This window comes from Trachemys scripta, chromosome 4, assembly GCF_013100865.1.
Source record: "Trachemys scripta elegans isolate TJP31775 chromosome 4, CAS_Tse_1.0, whole genome shotgun sequence".
In the NCBI taxonomy this organism is placed as follows: Eukaryota; Metazoa; Chordata; order Testudines; family Emydidae; genus Trachemys; species Trachemys scripta.
Window position 1 is genome coordinate 31121781 of NC_048301.1, and position 25462 is coordinate 31147242.

At 41.5% G+C, this 25462-nt stretch overlaps 1 protein-coding gene across 4 annotated transcripts in view; it reads left to right on the forward strand.

Annotated features, from left to right (window-relative positions):
• RPS6KA5 (ribosomal protein S6 kinase A5) overlaps window positions 1-25462 on the forward strand; it is a 178645-nt gene that overhangs the window by 101700 nt on the left and 51483 nt on the right. For all 4 annotated transcript variants that reach the window (XM_034768087.1, XM_034768088.1, XM_034768089.1 and 1 more), the window contains 3 exons: window positions 16925-17086; window positions 20781-20906; window positions 21741-21874. In XM_034768087.1, coding sequence (XP_034623978.1) covers window positions 16925-17086; window positions 20781-20906; window positions 21741-21874 — 422 coding nt within the window. The remainder of the gene's footprint in view (window positions 1-16924; window positions 17087-20780; window positions 20907-21740; window positions 21875-25462) is intronic.

Below are 25462 nucleotides of genomic sequence, written 5' to 3' on the forward strand. Positions count from 1 at the left end.
AAGTCTTGGTTGCAACATGTCACTAAAGAAACATTTTTTGAACTCTCATCTAGATTTTTTTTCCATCGAACTGCGGAGCAGTGAGCGACGAGCACGGCAAGCGATTTCACCAGGACATTGCAACAATGGAGAAACGCTATCAGGGCAAATGGAGCCCATCAATGCTTGCAGACTATTGCTGGACAGTGACGAGATGCTCCATTTAATGAATACAAGAGACAAGCCAAGAAGAACCGAGTAGACACTGAATAGGACTAAACTGTATACATAATAGTTTTTTGCCTTTTGTTTCATAATAAATTTTATTTATATAACCCTTTTGCTGATTTTTAAAGTGTTACATAAACAGGACAGGTGAAATATTATCATGTAAAGCAACCATAAACACATGAAAAGACCTAGGTTTACAATTTATGATTAAAACTCTACACTATATACATAGACATAAAATGTAAAAACTTAAATATCTTAGAAACAGTAGCCAATCAGTTGTTTTAATTGTCATATTTGAATTCAGCACATCAAAATACATAATAAATACCACATTTTATCTCTGAAACAGACGACTTCTCAAAAATTGTAGACCAGTGATATTTGCATACAAGAATACTCAGGTATGAATCTGTCACAGAACTCTGTGTAAAGGTTAGTTGTTAAGTGTTTCCATAGGCAAGAAAAGACAAAAAATTGGTTGTTTTGTTTCTGATCCGACTTATGGAATTGTGACTGTCTAATTTTTTTTATTAGAAATGGAGAGAGAGATTTTAAAAAATGAAACACTATTTAGAATTTTGTGGCTTGTTTTCACTCATGTTATAGGAAACAGTTTGTGCCTAAACAGTAGGTATGGTCTTTTAAGGAAATTGAAGCATAAGTTTGAGCAAACCTTTTCTTCTTCTTAAAGCGATTGTATACAGATTCCATTCTTGGTATGCATATGTTTCATGCACACAAGATCACATTCTTTTTGAATAGGAGTGTCCTTTAGGGCTGTGCCTGTGTCCTGAGAGATTTGAGACCACCAGGAGAGCATAAGGGGATGGACTGGCCTCAACAACCTGAATCCCTTCTTGCCACCCATGGCTGTGAGACTGAACCTTATGGTGCCCATGTCTCTTCAACCTGCAAGAAATGTATTAGTTATTGTTGTTCTACTTCCTATTCAGCAGTTGTCAGCGCATCCATTCTTTTTTTTTTTTTTAAGTGAAATTTAGATAGAAGTTAACTTTGAAACATTGATAGGGTTTCTGTCCCCTCCCTTCTCCACCCTGCCCCCCCCAGTACAGGGTTAAACTCCCATCCCCACCCCATACCTGAGGCCAAAATGACCAAAGACTGACATCCAGAAATCAAGATCTGCCCCTGCTGTGACACAGCAATGTGCATCAGCTATGCTCATGCAAACTTCCTTCCATACTTAGTTGAGGGGCAGCTCCCTGAATGCTGTTTGGTATACAAGACTTCCTCAAATTGCACCCTGAAAGCTAGATATGGCAGATGAAGATACATCTCCTTGAGACCATGATGCAAACGTTGTCATACCTAGGCAAGCCTGCTGTGAGACCACAACCTCCTGGCCAGTCTCACTTGTCCAGTGCCTCTGTGAGCATTGTTGGACCCAGGCAAACCCGCTGACAGACCACATCCTCCTGGCCAGTCTTACTCCTCCAGTGCCCCTGTGAGCCTCAATGTCACACTGAGCTTGAAGGACACTTACAAATCTTGCTTTTCAGCAGCTTCAGCTTTGACACAGTATGGGCAACAAGTCGCACCATGCTAGAGACCAGGGAAGGCACTGATCTCCCTCCTCCTCAGGTTTCAACTTATCAGAGTCTTAAGACTGAACCTTGCCTAAGTGCGAAGGCAAAAACAGCCCCAATGGTCTCTTCCCAGAATAACCATTGCACTTTCCCCAGTACCGTTCAAGCAGCTGACCCTGCACTGGCTCTGCACACCAGTACTAGACAACCTGTTATCAAGGAAACTGATGCCAAACTTGTGGATACCAATTAGGCCCATTGACATGGGCGGCGGGGCAAAAGGGGCAATTGCCAAGGGGCCCAGGTGATTTAAAAGAACCCGGGGGCTCCTGGCTGCTACCGCAAGCCCTGGACCCTTTTAAATTGCTCGGGCGGGACGCAGGGCTCCTACGTGCACGCACATGTGCCTGCTCTGAGCCCCGCGGGCCAGCACGATTGACCAGCGCGGGCGGTCCCGGAAGTCACTTCTGCCCCACCCCCCACCCCACCAGGGACAGCCCTGGCCCTGGGGCCTGGAATTTCTGTCGGCAGGCCTGATACCAAGCATCACAACACTGAAGAAATCATTAACAGAGAGTTCTTTACCAGCACACGTGGACTCATTAGTACTGATGTAATTCTGGGCACCGGCAAACTTAGTGGTGAGACTAGTAGCGGAGTCCCTGATCTGAGACAGACTCAGAGAGGCCAGGTCCATCTCACAGTCTGTCAAAACCAGCCATAGACCTAACCAGACAGGACTCTCTTGGAAGGCTATTCCTCATCCATTGAAGAAGACTTTGCCTTTTCATCTTTCTCAAGTGATTGCAGCAGACCATCCTTACCAGAATACAACCCACGCCTCCAAAGATGGCCCAGTGGGACATGGACAGTCAGTCCAGGGAGTAATCCATAAGAGGCAATCACATGTCACCAGGCTCCTCTAGAGAACCACTAAGCTGGTGTCCATCCATGTGCCCATTTCTTCCTCAGTACCCCACCAACCCAGGACCGATTGAGCTACTTGGGCATAAACCCCTGCGTCAGGAAAATGGCTGCCTCAGCTATCTCTAAACCAAAGTCGGCCTTGCTCAAACAGCTGCTACAGTTGGCACCAACTTCTCAACAACCCCTAGTAGAAGAGGAATAAGCCCTCAGTGGGGATGAACGCCAGCAGCCACTGGCTATCCCTCCTCCTCCTCCTCCCCAGACAAAGCAACTGATCCACCATCCATACACTCTCTCTGAACAAGTTGTATGTTTCACAGGATTTGCTGAGGAGGCTAGTGGATACTCTGAATATTTCGCTCGAGATCATGTAAGAGAAGCAGCACAAACTAATAAACGTTCTTCTGCCCTCCAAATTGGTAGAATGGCCCTACTGATGAATGAGCTTAAGTTATATTGTACACACTTGCATTGGTGCCCACTGCCTCCAAGTGGTCAGATAAAACACAAAAGGTTCTGGTGAAGAGAGTTAGAGTACGTCTTTCCAGCACCCCATCCTGGATTCCTGCAATCTGCATGAGAGGCCATAATGACAAACTAGGGTCTCCCCCACCCCGAGAAAGGGATCGAAAGAAGCTGGACCTTGTGGGACAGAAAGTGTACTGCTCTGAGAATCTTCAACTCAGAGTTACTAGCTATCAGGTGCTCCCAGCAAAGTATGACTTTTTTTTTTGCCACAGGCAGGCTCCCCAGTGGATATTAAGAGGAACTAAGATCCAACATAACAAAAGGACAATTCACCTGCAGAACAGTGCTCTAGACAGCACTGGATGTGTCAGACGCTGCCACTAGAATGGTTCTGATAATGAAGTGGTCCCCCTGGCTGCAGCATCCCTTGCGAGGTCCAAGTGACCAGAGAGGACTTGCCATTTCTAGGAAATGACCTCTTCAACAGCAGCATGGATGAAGCGCTGCGCCCTACTAACAGATTGGAGAGCAACCTCCATTCACTGGGGCTGTACGTTCCAGCTCCTAAGCGTAAGGAGCCCCACAGTAGCCTCAATCTTCCTTCAGCTACAGGCCCCAGCAGCAGTTCCAACAACATCCCTCAGAGCCACCGAGGAAGCTCCAACATTTCCATCAATGGCACTTTTCAACTACCTCCTTGATAACCTTGCAAGAGGGGCTGGTGCCCCACAAACCGTTTTGATGGGACAATCGAAAGCTCAGCTGGATCATCTTTGAATCCATCCCCTATTTTTCTGTTATTTCGAAGAAGCTTGGTCTGGGATTACTGTGGATTGGTTGCTACTTGTGATCATAAACAAGGAGTATCCCATCTAATTTCAAACTGTTCCAACCTCCTCTACTCCCTCCCAGTCCCTCTTCAGGGACCCATCTCATGAGTCACATATACAAGAAGAAGTCAACTTCCTATTGCATTTGAGAGCAGTAGAGGAGGTTTATTAAGCTGTCTGGAGTGGCTCACGAGCATGACTACCCAACCTCAGGGCAGACTGCAAAGAAGCAGGGCACAGACCCCAACCAGGTTATGAATTCTAAACTTAGATTTCACCAACCAGGTATCAAGTGTGAACTCCTCAAGCACTATAACAGTCTTAATATGGAGTCACAGACAGTCCCTTTGGGTACTCCAGTCTGTCTTACCACACAGGCAAGCTTGCCTTTGTAATAGATAGTTCCTTACACTAAAGATCACAACAATATTCAGATTACTCCTACTGCCAGAAGACCAGTCACTTACCCCCGATCAATTACACCTTAGATCTTTTACCAAAGACAATGCTTGTAGCCAATCCTATAGTAAATTAACTACAGATTTATTAATTACAAAAAATAAATTATTTACAAGATTAAAGGTAAACATTTACAGACACAAATGAGTTACAGTCTTAAGTTCCAAAAAGTAATAGAAACTTCAATAATAATCAAGCTCTATATGTCCGTTAGGGCTAACCCAGGCCAAGCACTGGGGAACTCTTGCTTATGCTTAGAAATCTTTGCCCTTCCGAGTTCAAGCAGCATTGACATAACAATTTCTTCTTGACAAGGATTTTTATTCCCTTAGAGTTCAAGCTGATGGGACGAGTGCTTGTGAACTTCTATTCTTCATGGGTGTGGGGAAAGCAATCAACAAAATATTTTGTTCACTGATGTTCCACAATGATGTCTATGGTCCTTCTTTTGTTGGGCAGGAGATGACACTGTGACGTTATTGACATGAACTGTGACCTTATAGATCGTTGTGGCAACTAAGGTCCTATAGTTGCACCAAATCTTGTACAAAGGAGGTCAAGTAAGGTGTCTATGGAAAGGCTGTAATTTGCTGGTTATGATTATGCTATCTGTATGTGTGTATCATTTTTGTATTTGAAGTTATGAATATTGGCTATGTACTTGTATCTCAATGTATTTGATTCTAAGTAACATCAGTGAAACATTTGATCAGCTTCTTGAGAAAGGACTATTCTCAGTAAGTGCCCAATCAAGAAACACTTAACTGACAATGATCTTTGGGAGACGCCAATCCACATCTGAGCTTTCCTGGGAATGTTCAAACTAACATGTAAATAATGACGTCGGCCTGCAAAAAGCTGAATCATTCATGGACATGTGACTTGCCCAGGTGGCTACAAACACCATCTTGTTGCTGTGACTTTGCACAGAAGAACAAAGGGGTTTCCGCCCACGAGAGAGAATATAAAAGGCCCTGGAAGCCTCTCCATTTTGTCTTCAGCTGGCTCAAGGGATGGCCTCCCCACCCCAAAGAGATGCCTGAAAGAAACTAGAACAAAGGTCAGTAACTATGAGGGTGTGAGTGATTGCTGGACCCAGGCCATAAGCCACAATGTTGATCTGAAAAGGATTGGGCCCAGACTAGGAAGGAGTCTAGTCTGTGAAAGAAGCTTATTGGGACATCTCTGAGGGTGAGATTTACCTATATTCAGTTTGATATTGTATTAGGCTTAGACTTGCATGTTTTGTTTTATTTTGCTTGGTAACTTACCTTCTTCTGTCTGTTATTATTTGGAACCACTTAAATACTACTTTTTATATTTAATAAAATCACTTTTGCTTATTAATTAACCCAGAGTAAGTAATACCTGGGGGAGCAAACAGTTATGCATATCTCTCTGTCAGTGTTATAGAGGGCGGACAATTTATGAGTTTATCCTGTATAAGCTTTATACAGAGTGAAATGGATTCATTTGGGGTTTAGGCTCTGAGAGAGACTGAATACTGGGTGCTGGGAAAGTCCCTGTTAAAACCCCTGGGCTAAGTGAATCTTAGTTTCTGTGCACTGCAGGGGGGCATGGCCCAACCTCTTGGTCTGTGCTGTAGCTGACTGGAGTGTCTAACTCAGCAAGATGGGAGTGGAAGGAAGCCTTCTCTGGCAGGGGGGTTGGCTCTCAATGGTACTCCAGCACATCTAGTGACAGTCTTGAGGGAGTTTGTGACTGAACCCGTCACAGACACCTCTTGTGGAGAACTAGTATTTCACACTTGGTAATGCATCTTTCTTTACTGGGGAGGTTTAGAGTTTCAGAGCAAACGTTTGAATACTACTTTTATAACATGGGCTATAGATATTATAAGTTGGATTAGTGCATGCAGCAACTCACAAGCATTTAATAAAGTCTAGACACTAAATACATTTTTATAAATCTAATACCTATTTTAACAATACCAACACACAGGGTGAGTCAGACTGGTTTCCAGCTATATCGCATCAGGGGGTAACATCTGAAGAAGTGAGGTTTTTTACCTATGAAAGCTTAAGCTCAAATAAATCTGTTAGTCTTTAAGGTGCCACTGGACTCCTTGTTGTTTTTTGCAGCTATATAGTGTCAATGTACAGTTGAGCTCTAGGGGCCTTGGCATGAGCTGGTACCTGGTCTGCCAGTGTCACTCCTCAAGCATTCAGAGGGAAGGCTTCTATTCCCACTATTACTTGATCACAATGAAGAGATGTGGGTGGAAACCCATTCTAGACCTTCAACATCTCAATGCCTTCATTTGCCATTTCAAGTTCAGGATGGTCACCTAGTCTCTATCATCCCCTCACTGGATCCCATGGACTTGTTCATGTCTCTTTGACTGCATAATGCCTACTTCCACAGCTCAATATTCCTAGTGCACAGAAAATTTCTACAATTATCAGTAGGGACATCCAGGATGGATTGATTTAAATCAAGGTGATTTTAAATTAGCTACTTAAATCACTAAGTAGAAAGCCTTGATTTAAATAACGTATTTTTATCAAAATTTTCATCTATACTTTTTATTTCCTAAAGAAAGGTGCATTCTCATTAGTTGATATGACCATTAAAATGCATTGATTTACAACTAAATAGAACCTTTACAATAGGTTTGATGCATCTTTTTTCTGCCTAGGAAAGTACAGTATAATGATATACAGTTATTTAAGGAATTGTATAGCTTAACATTTTCAGATTCTTATTAATTGTACATTTTAATATGTTAGAAAATTGTGAATGATATATTGTTTATTGAATTGACTTTTTGCTTATGGTTTGTGTCAAACTGCATTAGGATGTTAAGTGGAATTTAATTAAACACACAAAACAGGATAAAAAATTTTTCATTAAACAAAACAACCTTAAATATTTGATAAGAGATGTTTATGTATCCAAAACTTGTTTCACATTGCAACTAAATGATTTATTAAACAGGGGGATTAACTGTAGTCAATAAATTAAACTGATTATTTCAGATCACCCTGAAAATATCTTCAAATATGCCTAGGGGTGAAAGTGACTGGGGCGGTAAGTTCCTAGTTTCACCTAAGTCTCTTGAAAATGAGAAAGTTACTTAGGCTGACCTGTTGTGCCATATTTATAAAGCTTGACCTCAAAAGTAAGAATCAGGGGGAAAACACCTTTCTTTATATAGAAAAGCAGTCTTTAATTCAAAAATTTTAATAGAGGGCTGTGGGTTCAGCATATTTATTTTTTTATTTAAATGTTTTAAGAAATTTTAACTTTTAGCCTTAACATATTTTGTAATACATTCAGATTTAATTTTAAACAGGTTTATTTTTAAAAAGAAAAAATATATTGTAGCTTAAATAACAAAATAAAAAATAAGATTTAAATTTTAAAAATATCTTTTTTTTTCTTCCAAAAACATATTGTTTTTATCCACCCTGGAGGCATCCCACTATCTGTACAGTAGTCCTACCTTTTGGTCTTTCTACTATCTCAAGGGTATTACCAAGTTCCTCACTGTGGTGGCAGCACACCTAAGAAGACAAGGAGTCCAAGTTTACCTGTAGGTAGACAAATGGCTGTTACGAAGCTCCTCTCCTCCATAGCAAGTCAGTGTCTAGTCAAGACCTTAAACCTCTTCATCTCTCTGGACCTGAAGGTCAGCAAAGACAAATCCACACTGACCCCAGCATAAAGCATAGAATTTCATAGGAGCAGTGTTAGATACCAAATTGTCGAAGGCATACATACTGCAACAGATTCCAATGACAGACACCATACGGCAGCTTCATGAGCAACCAATATTACAACCAATTAAAAATTATCCAAAGCTGCTTAGGCACATGTCAGTGTGTATGTACATGTCACAGCATGCCAGATTTCACCTTCATTCACTGCAGAAGTGGTTGAAATCAGTGTACACAACAAAAAGCATAACAAGATGATCTCCCTTCCAAGGAAAACCTGGTATTAGACTGGTAGATGCAACTGGAGGATTATGGAGGATAGGTCTATCAATAGCTATAACCAAGATGGTCTGGGATGCAACCTCATGCTCTAGGTGTCCCTAAATCCCAACTGCTGGAAGCTGAGACTGGATTACAGGGAAGGATCACTTGATGATTATCCTGTTCTGTTCATTCCCTCTGAAGCACCTGTCACTGTCAGAAGACAGAATATTGCGCTAGATGGAACATTGGTCTGCCCCAGTATGGACTATCCTTATGTTCTTATGGGGTGTGAATTTGTGACTCTAGCCTGCCACAGACTAACTGTCCATGGGCCCTGCTTATGCACATTAATAGTTAATGTACTTTGTTTAGTCCTGTTTCAAAGAGGTACATTAAGACTCAAGTACTGTATTAGCACAGCACTACTTACACAGAAGTGCCAAATATTGTCAGAAAAATTTCTTTTAAAATTCTCATTATTTCTTTCCTTAATTTGGAGTGGGGTGTTCCAGGGTATTCCTTCTGCTTCTTCTTCCTTACCCCAAAGGCTTGTAGTATGCAGATACATACTTTCAGCTGAGGTCTGAGCACTGCTCCTTATAATGTCTGTTAATGCTACGCTTCGGTTGAATGGACTGTTACTCAAGAACCTCACATAAAATTTCCTGCCTCGGGACCTACAGAACTCCTATCCCCTGCAAAACAGCTTGTTTTGTTGCCACTGTTTGTTTGTTTATTAATTTAATGTGTTATTTAATTTGCATTACGGTATCACCTAGTAGCTCCAACCAAGACTGGGCCTCATTATGCAAGATACTATTCCAAAATAGTGCCTGCTCTAAGGACCTTACAGTCTAAATAGTCAAGACAGACAAAAGTTGGGAGAAAAGAAGTGGAATTTCATGTCGGTTCTCTAGTTTCAAATATGTAAGAAATCACAATTGCTTATTTTTATTATGGAGGAGTAGTAGCAACTTCTGTTAATGCTAAGCAGAACTTTCTATATAAGAGAGACACTCTGACCTTAACTCTTTCCCCTTTAACCAGTCTGTCTGATCTCAGAGGTCTGTAAGGGAGATCATCTTCCAAACCTTTTACTCGGACTTATTATCTAGGGCAATGGTTTTCAAACTTTTTTTCTGGCGACCCAGTTGAAGAAAATAGTTGATGCCTACGACTCAAGGGAGCTGGGGATGAGGGGTTTAGGGTGTGGGAGGGGCTCGGGCAGAGGATTGGGGTGTGGGGGTGTGTGAGGGCTGCGGGGTGGGGCCCAGAATGAGGCGTTCAGGGTGTGGGAGGGGTCTCTGGTCTGGGGCAGGGGGTTGGGGTGTGGGAGGGGGTCAGGGGTCTGGGCTGGGGGTGCAGGCTCTGGGGTGGGGCCGGGGATGAGGGGTTTGGGGTGCAGGAGGGGCTCTGGGTTTGGGCTCAGAGTTTGGGATAGGGCTTAGGGCTGGTGCAGGGGATGGGGCGCGGGGTTGGGGTATGGGCTTACCTTGGGCGGTTCTCGGTTAGCGGTGCAGCTGGGGTGCTAAGGCTGGCTTGTTGCCTGTCCTAGCACCATGGACTGTGCTGTGCCCCGGAAGCAGCCAGCAGCAGGTCTGGCTCCTAGGTGGAGGCGCACAAGCCGGTTTAGACGGGCAGCACCACCGATGGGACTTTAATGGCCCGTTTGGCGGTGCTGACCAGAGCCACCGCGATCCAGTGCCTTATATTCCGCGACCCAGGGTTTGAAAACCACTGATCTAGGGTGAGGTTTGCTAAGTCACTTGTAAGGGTCTCGGTATTTGTGATGCTGCTCAAATGAAAGCAAATCTTGTATTATTGAATCCCTCAGGGAGATCACAGTGCCATAACTCTCCATAAGACATGGAGCTCAACAAGGGTGGTGAAGAAGAGCAGTGGTGAAGAAGTTTTGTCAGAATTATTTTGACCAGGAGAGAAGGGGGGAAACAGATCATGTATAAAACACAAATTATACATCCAGTAATGTTTAATCATTAATTCAAAGCAGAATGTTATGAATGAACTAAAATTGTTGCGATCTATTGGCTATTCACTGAAATGATTATGGTGAGTCTCATTATAGATTCTGGTGGGTAATCATCCACAGAACCACCTTTTCAGAAGGCACAAGTTACCCTGGTGTAATCTTTGACTATTATTTCCTTTTCTCCTGCATCTGCACCCTACATATCTAGTATCTTGTGAAAGTGTATCGATTGTCTTTTTCATATACCTCAAATTTGCTCTTTTTTGACTATTCTCACCATTAAAGTCTTTATCTATATCAGGGGTAGGCAACCTATGGCATGCGTGCCAAAGGCAGCACGCGAGCTGATTTTCAGTGGCACTCATACTCCCTGGGTCCTGGCCACTGGTCTGGGGGGGGCTCTGCATTTTAATTTAATTTTAAATAAAACTTCTTAAACATTTTAAAAACCTTATTTACTTTACATACAACAACGGTTTAGTTATATATTATAGACTTATAGAAAGAGACCTTCTAAAAACTTTAATGTATTACTGGCACGCGAAACCTTAAATTAGAGTGAATAAATGAAGACTCAACACACCACTTCTGAAAGGTTGCCGACCCCTGATTTATATGCTGGTCATTTCCAGAGTTAGTTACTATACATTTCTGTTGCCTGATCTCTTATCCTCCCCAACCTGTCCAAACTGAAACTTTGAAAGTCATTGTCCTACTATCGCTGCTTTGCACATTATAGGAACATAGTAAATTATGTGTGGTTTCATTCTATAGCATTCCTTATCTGTGTATTTTATTATCTTTATTATTATTTATTGTGAACAAATCCTGTTGAGAATATAGTGTGGGTGCACAATGTTGATTTCTTTTTTTTCTGTTTCACAGCTTCTCTCCTCATTCATTACTAATGGGCTAATGCCCCCCATCTCTGGAATTTGGAGGTGGTCCACGGTTGTTGCTGGAGACTTTGACTAAACTCCATCCTTCAGCGCATCAGGCCACCAGATTTTCTGCATCCAGCAGTAGAACAAGTTGGCGGTTCGGCTTTTCACAATCATTTTTGTTTTCAAACCTTTTGGTTTATTCATTTTCATGCAGTTGCAATTTATAATCATTCTTATCATCATCTGGACTGGGTAAATAGCAACATGGTGGTTTCAACCATCTAGATCTGCAGCTGCAGCAGCTCCCTGCTGGACTCCTCTGCCTCCACTCAGGCATAGTAGAGCTCTCCTGCAAACACCTAACTTAAGTATAAGCAGTGTTCCCTAAGTGAGGTAGTATTTACAGGCTCTACAGAGAGTGAATTATGCCTTATGAGCTGGGGCTCACAAAAAGACCAGTATGTCTGGTCCGCACCCTGCCCCAAGGAACCAGGACTCTAATGCAGAAGAGCTCAATTGGAATTCCTGAGCTTTTGTGGAGAGAGTCTAAGGATGAGAAGGAATCCAGCCAGCTCTGGGGGATAAGTCCTGCAACAGATCTGGACTGGCAGGGAAAACCCCCTGAAAGGATCCATAGTCCTCCCCCTGCTGCCTCCTCACCACCGCCACAAGATATTGAAGTGGGTCTCTAGCTTCCTGGGAAAAGAAACATGGCTTCTACACAGCTCCCATTCCTTCCACTATGAATCAGGGAATTCTCATGATACATATGGGGATGGGGGGGGGGTTGAGTCTTGCAAGTCCCAGAGACTCTGAATCCTAAAAAGGCAAAAGCAAGCATGTCCTTCAAAAAGTAGCGATTACTATTGTTAATGAACAAGTGTGGTGAAAATCAGGGGTTAAACTTCTTGTCCTGTGCCTTCTCCCCCCAAGGGAGTGTTTGCTGTAGCTTTTCTCCCACACAGGGGCTCTCATAATTGACAGCTGGTATCAAGCGAAGTGCCCCAGGAGTTGGTCTTGGGGCCGGTTTTGTTCAACATCTTCATTAATGATCCGGATGATGGGATGGATTGCATCCTCACCAAGTTCGTGGATGGCACTAAGCTGGGGGGAGAGGTAGAGATGTGGAGGGTAGGGATAGAGTCCATAATGATCTAGACAAATTGGAGATTGGGCCGAAAGAAATCTGATGAGGTTCAACAAGGACAAGTGCAGAGTCCTGCACTTAGGATGGAAGAATCCCATGCACTGCTACAGACTGGGGACCAACTGGCTAAGCGGCGGTTCTGCAGAAAAGGACCTGGGGATTACAGTGGACGAGACGCTGGATATGAGTCAACAGTGTGCCCTGGTTGCCAGAAAGAGGAATGGCATATTGGACTGCATTAGTAGGAGCATTGCCAGCAGATCGAGGGAAGTGATTATTTCTCTTTATTAGGCCACATCTGGAGTATTGCGCCCAGTTTTGGTCCCCCCAGTACAGAAAGGATGTGAACAAATTTGAGAGAGTCCAGTGGAGGGCAACGAAAATTATTAGGGGGCTGGAGCACATGACTTATGAGGAGAGGCTGAGGGAACTGGGATTATTCAGTCTGCTGAAGAGAAGAGTGAGGGGAGATTTAATAGCAACCTTCAGATACTTGAAGGGGGGGGGTGTTCCAAAGGGGATGGAACTAGGCTGTTTTCAGTGGTGGTAGATGACAGAACAAGAAGCAATGGTCTCAAGTTGGGAGGAGGTCTAGGTTGGACATTAGGAAAAACTATTTCACTAGGAGGGTGGTGAAGCACTGGAATGGGCTATCTAGGGAAGTGGTAGAATCTCTATCCTTAGAGGTTTTTAAGGCCTGGCTTGACAAAGCCCTGGCTGGGATGATTTGGTTGGTCCTGCTTTGAGCAGGAGGTTGGACTAGATGACCTCCTGAGGTCTCTTCCAACCCTAATCTTCTATGATTCATAGTTAGGGCCCTACCAAATTCACGGCCATGAAAAATGCATCATGGACTGTGAAACCTGGCCTCCCCCCTCCTGTGAAATCTGGTCTTTTGTGTGCCTTTACCCTACACTATACAGATTTCAGAGGGAGACAAGCATTTCTCAGATTGGGAATCCTGACCCAAAAGGGAGTTGCAGTGGGGGTTGCAGTATTGCCATCCTTCTGCGCTGCCTTCAGAGCTGGGTGGCTGGAGAACGGCAGCTGTTGGCCGAGCGTCCAGCTCAGAAGGCAACTCCCAGCCAGGAGCAGTGCAGAAGTAAGGGTGGCAATACCGTACCATACCAGCAGCAGTGAAGAAGTAAGGGTAGCAGTACACAACGCCCCCTACAATAACCTTGCGACCTCACCCCCCCCACACTCTTACAACACTGAAATTTCAGATTTAAATACCTGAAATCATGAAATTTATGATTTTTAAATTCCTATGACCATGACATTGACCAAAATGGAGCATGAATCTGGACTTAGAGGTAAGGAGCTTTTTGGGGGAACATTAGAGATATTAGTAGCTGAGATTATAGAGAGTCCTCAACCTTCACGGTCAAAGCTAGCATAGCCATTCATTGATTGCTATCAACACCAAGGGTATCCAAGAAGGGACTGTTCCCTGGTAAAGGGTAGAAATCTGGAGCAGAAGCTTCAAAGGGAAGCCAGATTAATTTTCCTCCAAACCAAAAAAATCCTCAGCAAGCCAGATAAAAAGAACCTTTGTGTCTGAAACCTCACAATTCCTGTGCAAGACTCTTCCTTCTGATCCTCCCTCTACGCAGAGTCTTGAGTGTCTGGTGGTAGTCACAGCAAGGCACAGGTCTCACGTTACACTCTATACTCATACCTAAACAACATGCAAGCCCGAGTCAGCTATCTTGGACCAGCCATGGGTTTTTAATTGCAGTGTAGACGTACCTCCAGAGGTCAAAACAGAGCTGGTTCTTGCTGTAATTTTAACAAAATGATAAAGATTTGCAAAGAACCAAAACTTTATTGCAGCAGTCATTTCCTGAGGGTTCATCCAAAGGCTAGGATTGCTAGTGTCATACATCAACTTCATCCCCTGAGTGGGTTTCTCAAAATGCGCCTGCTGAAATTCCTTCTGGGGACATAGAACCATGCACTTGATGCAGTGCAAAATTAGGTATCCTTTTCAGATCCAAATTATCCTTTGTGGGCAGGTAAGTACAAACAACATGCTGAGAGTCAACCCAAATTTCATTGTAGATCCTTGCATACTCACTATGGAAGCAAGCATACTTGGAAGACAAATTTCTAAAATCTCATAATACACATCCTTTAAATTCAGGGTGTATCTAAAAAAACAAACAAACATGGCAATATAGGATAGAACCAGTGGTCCATTAAATCCAGTATCTAGTGACCGATAGCTGAATCAGTTGAAGTTGCAAGATACCACATAGTGGGCAATTATGGTACTTGCAGAGAGAGCATCCCACCTCATTAGAGGTTGGCTTATGATTAAATGTTTATATACCTTCCAAAACCAGGGAATAACCAGATGTCTGTGCCAATGGAAAAATGTCCTGGTCCAAAAAGAATCTATCTTTGAAGACCATTCACATAAAGGACACAGAAAAGAGGGAAAGGGAGCGTTGTGGTGGTCTTCCTAGTGCTCCACTGACCCAGAAAGCACTTCAGACTTTCCAGATAGACAAAGACTTCATGTTTTTCATGCAGAAAACACAAGACATTTTGTAGCAGTGACTCCAATCATACTGGTCACACCTGCGGTTAACAGAATGAGTGTTGGAAGACAAGTGTCATTCACCATGAATTGTCTATTAGCTTCTGATAGTTTGGTATCCACACAGAACTCAACCAGGATATTTCATCATTAATCTGGTCAAATTTACGTTTCTGGTGCGAGGTGAAATGGCAGGCTCTTTTGGGCAGTGCTCAGCACAACGTGGCCCTGATTTCTAGATGCTGTTGTAATACAACTATTATAATAAATACAAAGTTCTGGTGATGTCAGTTACGCTAGTGTTTCTCCAGGAGGTTTGGCTGGAGTCTGACAATCAAGCATCTTAAACGTGTGGTTACCAGCCATAGTGGCATTTTGTAGACAGGCACATCAGATTCTCTTTTTGAGTATCTGGTGCCCAGTTTAATCACAATGACAAATTAAAGAAGCCTGAGGCTGGTCTTTCTTGTTGCCATTACCTCTGAAAAGCAAGTTTTGAAATTAGTCCCCATATATGTACAAGAACCACACCGCTTTTGTCATTAGGAAAAAAGGTTATTATAGCTTCAGATATCTTTCTGTTCAAAGTAAGTTCATCTTTTCACAATTCTGGGGAAATAGTTCTCCCATCATTTTGTTCTAACTCCTGGAAGGTTGTGGCATAAATGGGTATTCCTACAGCTCTAAAGATATATCTCAAGCACATGGCGTACATATGCTAATTGTATCCTGTCCATTTCATTCTGTCCAAAATGCCAAGGCCTTACATCGTCAAGGTTGCTGCAGGCAAGATATAAAATTCATGCACTAATTGGCATATTAGGCATTTGGAAAACTATTCACAGAAGCCCCTAGAGGAAGGCTGAAGATTTGCAGAGTAAATTTTGATATCTCTTCAGAGATGTCTTTTAATAGGAAGGTGCTACTGAGTTGGTTCCCACATAACTCTTTAGTTTATAAAGTTCTTGCTTTATCTGGAGGCATGTCCATTCTTGCCTGTTGTTTAATTATTATAATATATCTGCCCTCCTGAGCCCCACCCCCCATACTTCTGGAATTTACTGCTCACTACTTCCTATAAGTAATGGATGAGGAGAAAAGCTGTGCAATAGAATGAGAAATTTCTTAATAATTTTCTTTCTGTTAGCAGCTTCTCTCTGAATTCAACCCACCTGGTAGTCTGGTAAATGACCAGAGTATAAATTGAAATTTTCTGTAAAGGGAGACAGACATATATTGTCTTGAGGCCAATTTAATACATTATATCATGTTCTCTTAGTGCTAATAATGAGTTTCTGGACTGTTTCTGCGGCTGTGGAAGAAGCGTTCTGGTGGCCTGAGCTGAAGGGTGGAGCTTAATTTTGGGCCTTCTAGCAACAACATCGGACAATCTCCAAATTCCACAGGTGTGTGTGTGGGGGGGAATTATCCATTAGTAATGAATTCTGAGAGAAGCTGCTAACAGAAAATTATCAGGTAAGAAATTTCCCTTTCAATGTGTCATAACTGAGTGAAATCAGAACCATTTTCACTGGAAGACTCAGGTGCCTTTTCTCATTGTGCATTATTTCCTTGCCATATTTCAATTTGCCATTTTTTTTTTGCATTAGGCTATAGATTTGTTCAAAACAATGGTAGGGGAATTATTTTTATAACTGATGGATGTTTACTTTTTTCAAACATTGTGTGGACAGATCCCTGCTCTAAGTGAAGTATTCATTTTCAGCACACAATCAGACATTTTTTTTTTGAGAGCAGTGTCCATATGGCTATGCACAAATGCTGCTTAGTTCTTCTGCCTCCAACCTGAGGAATATATAAGGGGACATAGCCTCAACAGTTCTTCCTGACTTCTATAAGAAGTGAACAGGGGCTGTTTCAATTTGGAAATATTAATCTCTCCTTTTAATATGTCTGTCTTGTTAAATTTACATTTTGATTCAAAGTTCATTTGTTATTTCTGGGTTTAGAAAATAAACTGGGACGATTTAGCTGCCAAAAAAATACCAGCTCCGTTTAAACCAGTAATCCGGGATGAGTTGGACGTTAGTAACTTTGCAGAGGAGTTTACAGAAATGGATCCCACATACTCTCCTGCAGCCACACCACAAACTTCAGAGAGAATATTTCAGGTAATTGTAGAATATTACAACTCCCTTAAAAGATGCATTTCCCACATGTATGGCCAGATTTTGTCCTTGCCATGTGTGTTTGCAATTGCCATTGAAGTTATTGGGAGTTGAATACAGAATCGATGTTCAGAATTGGATCGTTAATGTAGTTTTAACAGATAAATTATGCTATGTTATACCTTTTATATAAATCTTTCTGGAGGATAGAAATTGTGAATCATTAGTAAAGTTGATAGTTTAATGAACAGCCAGTGTTACACTCTTGTACACTTATTATTGTATAATACATGTTTCTCATTTAACCACTGTTACATATGAAAAATTAGATTTCATTAGTGTCATTTTTGGGCCCAATCCTACCCCTAGGAAGTCAATGTCAAATCTCTTGTTGATTTCAGTGGGACAGGATCAGGTCTATTATATAAGGAAATATCTTTGCTACCAGATTCTTTTAACCAAATACAGAAGCAAATTAATCTATTTGATAACTGGAATGCTGGTTTTGTCTGATTATTCCTATGTACAAATTAGGGCTGTCGATTAATCGCAGTTAATTCACGTGATTAGCTCAAAAAAAAAAAAAAAGAATCACGAATAATCGCAGGTTTAATTACACTGTTAAATAAGAGAATACCAATTGAAATTTATTAAATATTTTGGATGTTTTTCTATATTTTCATATATATCTTGTATTCTGTGTTGCAATTGAAATCAAAGTATATATTTTGATTACAAATATTTGCACTATAAAAATGATAAACAGAAGAAATAGTATTTTTCAATTCATCTCAGACAAGTACTGTAGTGCAATCTCTTTGTCCTGAAAGTGCAACTTACAAATGTAGATTTTGTTTGTTTGTTACATAACTGCACTCAAAAACAAAACAATGTAAAACTTCAGAGCCTACAAGTCCATTCAATCCTACTTCTTTTTCAGCCAATCTCTAAGACAGACAAGTTTGTTTACATTTATAGGAGATAGTGCTGTCCTCTTATTATGTACAATGTCACCAGAAAGTGAGAACAGATATTTGCATGGCACTTTTGTTGCCAGCATGGCAAGGTATTTACGTGCCAGATATGCTAACCATTCGTATGCCCCTTCGTGCGTCAGCCACCATTCCAGAGGACATGCTTCAGTGCTGATGATGCTCATTAAAAAAATAATGAATTAATTAAGTTTGTGACTCAACTCCTTGGGGGAGAATTGTATATCCCCTGCTCTGATTTACCCATATTCTGCCATATATTTCATGTTATGGCAGTCTCGGATGATGACCCAGTACATGTTGTTGTTCGTTTTAAGAATATTTTCACTGCAGATTTGGCAAAACACAAAGAAGGTACCAATGTGAGATTCGTAAAGATGGCTACAACACTTGACCCAAGATTTAAGAATCTGAAGTGCCTTCCAAATCTGAGATGGACAAGGTAGGGAGCATGCTTTCATAAGTCTTAAAAGAGCAACACTCTGATGCGAAAACTATAGAATCTGAACCACCAAAAAACAAAATCAATCTTCTGCTGGTGGCATCTGACTCAGATGATTAAAATGAACATGCATCGGTTCGCACTGCTTTGGATGGTTTTTGAGCAGAACCCATCATCAGCATGGATGCATGTCCTCTGGAATAGTGTTTGAAGCATAAAGGGACATGTGAATCTTTAGCGCATCTGACAGATAAATATCTTGCAACGCCGGCTACAATAGTGCCACGAGAATGCCTATTCTCACTTTCAGGTGACATTTTGAACAAGAAGCGGGCAGCATTATCTCCTGTAAATGTAAACAAACTTTTGTCTGAGCGATTGACTGAACAAGAAGTAGGACTGGGTGAACTTGCAAGCTCTAAAATTTTACATTGTTCTACTTTTGAATGCAGTTTTTTGTACATAATTCTATATTCGTAAGTTCAGCTTTCATGATAGAGATTGCACTACAGTACTTGTATTAGGTGAATTGAAAAATACTATTTCTTTTGTCTTTTTACAGTGCAAACACTTGTAACAAAAATGAATATAAAGTGAGCACTGTACACTTTGTATTCTGTGTTGAAATTGAAATCAATATATTTGAAAATGTAGAAAACATCAAAAAAGGTAAATAAATGGTATTCGATTATTGTTTAACAGTGTGATTAATCACACAATTAGTCTGTTTAATTGTGCGATTAATCACAATTAATTTTTTTGATTGCTTGACAGCCCTACTACAAATTAGTACTAGGGCTGTCAAGCCCTAATTAATTGCTTTTGCCTTTCGTGTGGATCTCCCATGTCCTCGGAGGCGAGGAGGAGACTAAGGAGAAGGGGAGTGTCAGCCATCTTCGATACACTGTACTTCTACCTCAGGACATATGCCTCTGTGGATGCAGCGAGGAGACGATAGAGGCAAAATCTTGCAGATTTTTGTCCCTCTGGCCCTGGGCCTATAAATGTTTCCACAGAAAATGGCAATCCACCAATACGCTGTCCACACAGGTGAAAAATACACTCAGAAATTTTTCTTATTGTGCTTCCTGCAGTTGGAATTCTTCCGATATGTAATGATTTGAGCTCTTATAATATTTCAGGATGGGAATAATTTTCAGGAGCACCTAAAACATGTTTTTAAAAATTCAATAAGATTTAGATGCATTTGAAAATTTTATCAGACACCTTGTAAATTCTTTTTGGTCACATATTTCATTTATATCTTTGAATTTACTTTAAGTTGTGTTCTTTAAAGTATGTGTCTATTATGAACATAAATGAATGCTATTTTCAACATGTAGTCCACTGGGAAATTGAAAAAAAATATAGGATGTTATATTTGAATGGTTTGTGTGGTATTAAATAACTTTCAATTTTTGTAGACTTTAATATCTGTTTTCTAAAAGATTAGTGTCACTTATTTTTCCAAATACACAAAATAAAATTACTTAAGAAAAAATATTGACCAAACAAGCACTTTAAATATATACTGTGGGGAAATCAGACTTTTAAAAATCATAAACAGGTCACTATTACACCTGTAGTCTTGGATATATTATTATTTACAGGGAATTAACCTTCCCTGTTTATGAAGTATCCATACTGTTTTAAGTGATTTTATTTGCTTAGTCACTTAGAGAAATCCAACTTATTTAGGTATACGTCCACCAAAAATACATCAACATTATAATATTTCCGTGTGCTACAAATAATGTTCAAGATATTTATCTTAAATTTTAAATATTTATTTGAATTTCTTGTAGAGCTAGATATATTGAACATATTAACTGAAGATTACTCCACTAACAATGCAGCATACCATTTTTGTTTGGCCATTTAAAGCAATTTTTAGACATATGCCCCATCATAATGTAAACTTATTTGATACCTTAACTATAGGTGTCTTGAGAAGCTAGCCAGTTTGAAGTATGAACCTTTGTCACCAGTGAAAAAGAACTGAATCTGTGAGTCAGATTTTCTGAGCATTTTTTTTACACAATCTCTTATTATTATTATTATTATTATTTTTTTTTTAAAGAAAGAAGATTGTATAACCTCTTTCAGGAAGGCACTTTTCTATTGATTTAAAATGAAGTTGCATTTTTACCTTGACTATAATGACATTTACCCATTTTTCAGCAGATTACTTTTTACTGTCTGCATTATATGTTATACAGACAACCTTAAGATTTTACATTTATTTTCTGTCTTTGTTCTGTAGGGATATTCTTTTGTTGCTCCTTCTATCTTGTTTAAACGCAATGCAGCCACAGTAGATCCTGTTCAATTTCATATGGGAGTTGAAAGACCTGGAGTTACAACTATTGCCAGAAGTGCTATGACGAAGGTAATGATAATATCTAAATAAACATAACCCTTGATAATTTGAAGATGCTTATGATTTACGAGGTAATAATTTTATTCTAGGCTAAATAAATTCTGAGCCCAGAGGCTGAAGTACTAATTAGTTGTTGAGAAGTAATTTACTGTCATTATGCAGTTATCTGCTCTTTGTCTGCTAATGGATCTTCTGCCAATTAGAGCATTTAATTTACATACCATATAGTTAAGAAATAACTTGAGTCCAGCCTTGAAAAACTGTTGTTAAAAATCACATCAGAGACACCACCTTACCAGCAGAAGAGCAATGAAAATGTTAACAATACTTTTACTCAACTGTCAAAATGGTACTCCCCCTACGTAAGTATATGTTTTCAAAGCTGCTGCAATTAGTAACTCACATCTCTCTTTCTTTGATACGTCTGCTTATATTTGCATAGGTAGATACAGCTAGAAATAGATTCTGTATGAGGACCATCATTGTTGTATCTCCAAATAACCACACAGTTAGTGGATCAATATCTGTAAATCATCCCTGGAACTATCTGAATATTTTTGTAGATAAAGTTATTCTGATAGTAAATTTATTTCAGAATTTTTGTTTAAAGTATCTTAAATATGTGTGTCCTCTGCACCATTAGAGAAGTTTATGTATATAATTGCACATTATTATTCTCAGACAGTCTTAATTTATACTATGTTGTTTACCAAAATGAGATCTCTTTTAAAACTGTATTTTTGGATCTTTAAACGCAGATGAATAATTATCACCAAAATTTATTATGTGTCTTTGACTACCAAAAGTATTCCACAGAACTAAATACAGTCAGTTTCATGACAGGACTCTCCATTTTATCATCACTATGAACTGGATCTGAAAGAGAAACCACTGGGAGAAGGAAGTTTTTCCATCTGTCGAAAGTGTTTACACAAGAAAACTAGCCAAGAATATGCAGTAAAAATAATTAGCAAAAGGTATTAAATATTTACTAAGACGATAGAAACTTTTTTTTTTTTGCTTAGTATCACCAATGAACTAGAATAATGTTCACTGAATTTTTCATGTGAAAAAAATGTTGGTTTAAAACATCAGTTTTCTTTTGAGAATTCAAAAGGCATTATACGGTAATATGCATTTTTTTAAGTGGAAGATTTTGAAGTTTGGGGCTATTGTGCCTGTTGCAGAATGGGATGACGAGGAAAGAAACCTTCATAATACTTCTCTTGTGCAGATTTGTTCCCAGTTGTTTTGTGCCCCCATTACGTTCCTCTCCCAGCAGAATAGTTTGCTGGGTCCTCTCAGAGTCTCTGGATCCACTTGGGATCTTTAGAAGGTCAGGGCCATCTGAATGGCAGTCCATGGCACCTTTCCCTGCACCCCAGCCAGCTTCCAGGCAGCATAAAGCCAGTAGTTGATCTGGGGATCCCCAGCATGGATTCAGAGACAAGCACAAAGTTAATATAATCTCAGGCTGTATTAATTTTCTGTGAGAAGCTCAACTGGGCCAACGAGGGATGATGCATATCCCTTTCCTGACTCACTGTGGGGCCCAGGACAAGGGAAACACTACTGTGGGGGCAGCTGACCTACTTTCTGTGATCCTCTGATTCCAGAATGCCAGTGGCAGATGAATTAGAATGAATAGAATTCTAATTTTATTTTCAATGTGTTGTTACCTTCCTTTCCTCAGCAGTCACTGAAACAATTGTGCTTATCCGTTTGTAGACTGCTGGCAAGGAAGGGAAGGGTTGGGGAAGTGTGAATATTTAGTAACCAGATAGAAAGATAGATGATCACTTTGGGATCATGAGTCCCCCCAGTCTGCGATATTTTGCTGTACCTCTTTCTGCAAATATTGGAGGCAGTTCAAACTTGTCCTTGAGGCTCTGGGATTTGACTACACCCCTTATGCCTTTATGCCAGATTCTCTGTATTGGTTGGTGCAAACAGAGCATGAGTTCAGTGCTCCTTATCCATTAATTTACTAGCTTTTAAAGTTGACTCTGGTGATAGTGAGCAACATCTTTTTCTCTACTCTTTCCTTTCCCTTACAGGACTAAACTTTCAGGGGCTTTGTCCCTAGATAGGATCACATAACGAGTTCCTTCTTGTTATTTCTCCCCCTACCCCCTGCCCCCCAAGTATGCCAGTGCAGGCTGGAGCAAGCTGAAGGTAAGAGTTGGTCCACCTGCAAAGATTACTGCCAGCTTTTTACGGAGATCAGAAACTGGAGAGCTTATTGGGACTTCTGTTTCTCCCATCACCAGTTGTGCATGCCACAACCCCCAACAACTCCCTCAGTCGAGACTCCCCTGAAATATGGGTCAGTCCTTTTCAGCTCTTGGGATTCAGCAAACTGGATTCCCCTCACAGGCTCATTATTCTTCAAGGATAAGTCTAAAACTCCTGAACACCTTGATTCAGTCTCCTATAAAGGGAAAAGCTCCAGGGTCCTATACTACATCCACATGTGAATAATTGAGTCACATAGTAAAGACTTTGGCATCTTTTCAGATTTTCTTCCTAAAATAAACATCTAAGCTCCCTTAGGGATGTTCTCCCTTTGCTTCTTCTAGTTACATTTCAGTTGATTAGGTGCACCATCATCCCCACTCTATCCCCCACCCCTCCCAAAAAGTCAGACCTTTTAATCCATTCCTCAGCTCCTGCGAGGGAGTGGGGTCGGGGGCTTGCTGTGCTCCAGCCGGGGAGTGGAGTCAGGGGCGTCTCCTGCTCTGCACGGCTCCTGGGATGATCCCCCTCAGATTCCTACGTAGTATGTGGAGGTGTGGCCAGGTGGCTCTGCATGCTGACCTGTCTGCAGATACCGCCCCCTCAGCTCCCATTGGCCACAGTTCCCAGCCAGTGGGAACTGCGGGGGCGGTGCTTGCAGACAGTGCAGCGTGCAGAACTGCCTAGCTGTGCCTCCACGTGGGAGCCAGAGGGGGGGGACATGCTTCTGGGAGCTGCTTGAGGTAAGCACTGCCCAGAGCCTGCACCCCTGATTTCCCCCCCCCCCCCCCCCCCCCGCGCCCCAATCCCTTGACTCAGCCCTGATTCCCCTCCCACTCTCCAAACCCCTCAATCCCAGCCTGGAGCCGCCTCTTGTACCCCAAACCCTTCATCCATGGCCCCACCCCAGAGCCAGCACCCCCAGCCAGAGCCTTACACACCCTCATACCCCAGCCCTCTGCCCCAGCCTGGAGCACCTTGCTGCACCCCAAACCCTTCATCCCAGTCCCACCCCAGAGCCCGCACCCCCAGCTGGAGCTCGCACCCCCAACTCCCTGCCCCAGCCCAGAGCCCCCTCCTGCACCCTGAACTCCTCATTTCTGGTCCCACCCCCCGAGCCCTCGCCCCCCTTGCACATGCCTACCCCCAATTTCATGAGCATTCATGCCTCGCCATACAATTTCCATTTGGCCCTCAGGCCAAAAAGTTTGCCCACCCCTGCATTAGCACCTCTCCTTAAAAAGCAGAAGTTTTGCCTTTGGATCATAATAAACTGTAAAACCAGAGAAACGAAAGGTTCTTTCCCCCAGACATGTATGCAACTAAGGGGAAGAAAGTGGTAGCTAAAGGAAAAGGATGAGCAGGTTAAAGCCAGTAGCAAATATCTCCCAGTCAGAACTAAAACAGAATTTGCTATTCCCCTCCAACCTCCTCAGAAGAAATCATTAGGATAGAATGGAAAACGCCTGACAAAGGGAAAAGTCTCATTAGATAAGCCCAGGGTCTTAGAATCTAATTTTTTTCTTTTTATGCTCCCTGATATTGATGTAGAAGTTGCACTCCTGGCAGTGGACATGGTCATTCCTGCTGAGGGTGATTTCTTCCCAAACAACCCCACTCACAAGAAGATATAAACCACCCTTAGAAGGTGGCTCTTATAGCTTCACTGACTTTGTTAGAGCTAAAATCACAGACAGTCGTATACTTTGTTATTGCAAAGACTTGAAAAGGCTTGAGCCTCAGTATCATGATGAATTCAATTCAGCACTAAAGAAAATATCTCTAGTTACTGCGTTCATGATGGACAGATCCATACTCTATATAAAGCAGGCAGCAAAAGTTGTGGCAGCACACTCAGAGGTCAGGTGCCAACTCTGGTTTAAACCTACAGTAGATAAGTAAATCATCTGTGCCACACAATTCTGAAGAATTCTTATTCAGGGAGAAGATTGATAAGATGGTAGTTGCACACACATCAGCCCAGGCATTTACTCTCTACTCAGTTAAGTCTGAGAAGGACTACAAGTGCTGATACAAAGGCAGACGCTTTTTTCGCTCCTATCCATAGCAAATGTACCAGAAAAGTGACTCCAATTCCTGGTTAAAATCTGGACCTGAAACACTAGATGAAAGCCCAGATCAGGAAAGTGGTTCAATCCCTGCTTCTAGCCCAAATAACCAGTATGTCAACAACTGGCTCACCTCCATCCAGTTGTTTTTTTAAATGTATTATAAATCCAGGTATGAAGCACAGAGGGGGTTATCTGGGTTACTTCTTGCGAGCTTCCCAATTCCTTATCACACTATTGTCTACCTAAGAGTCTAAGATA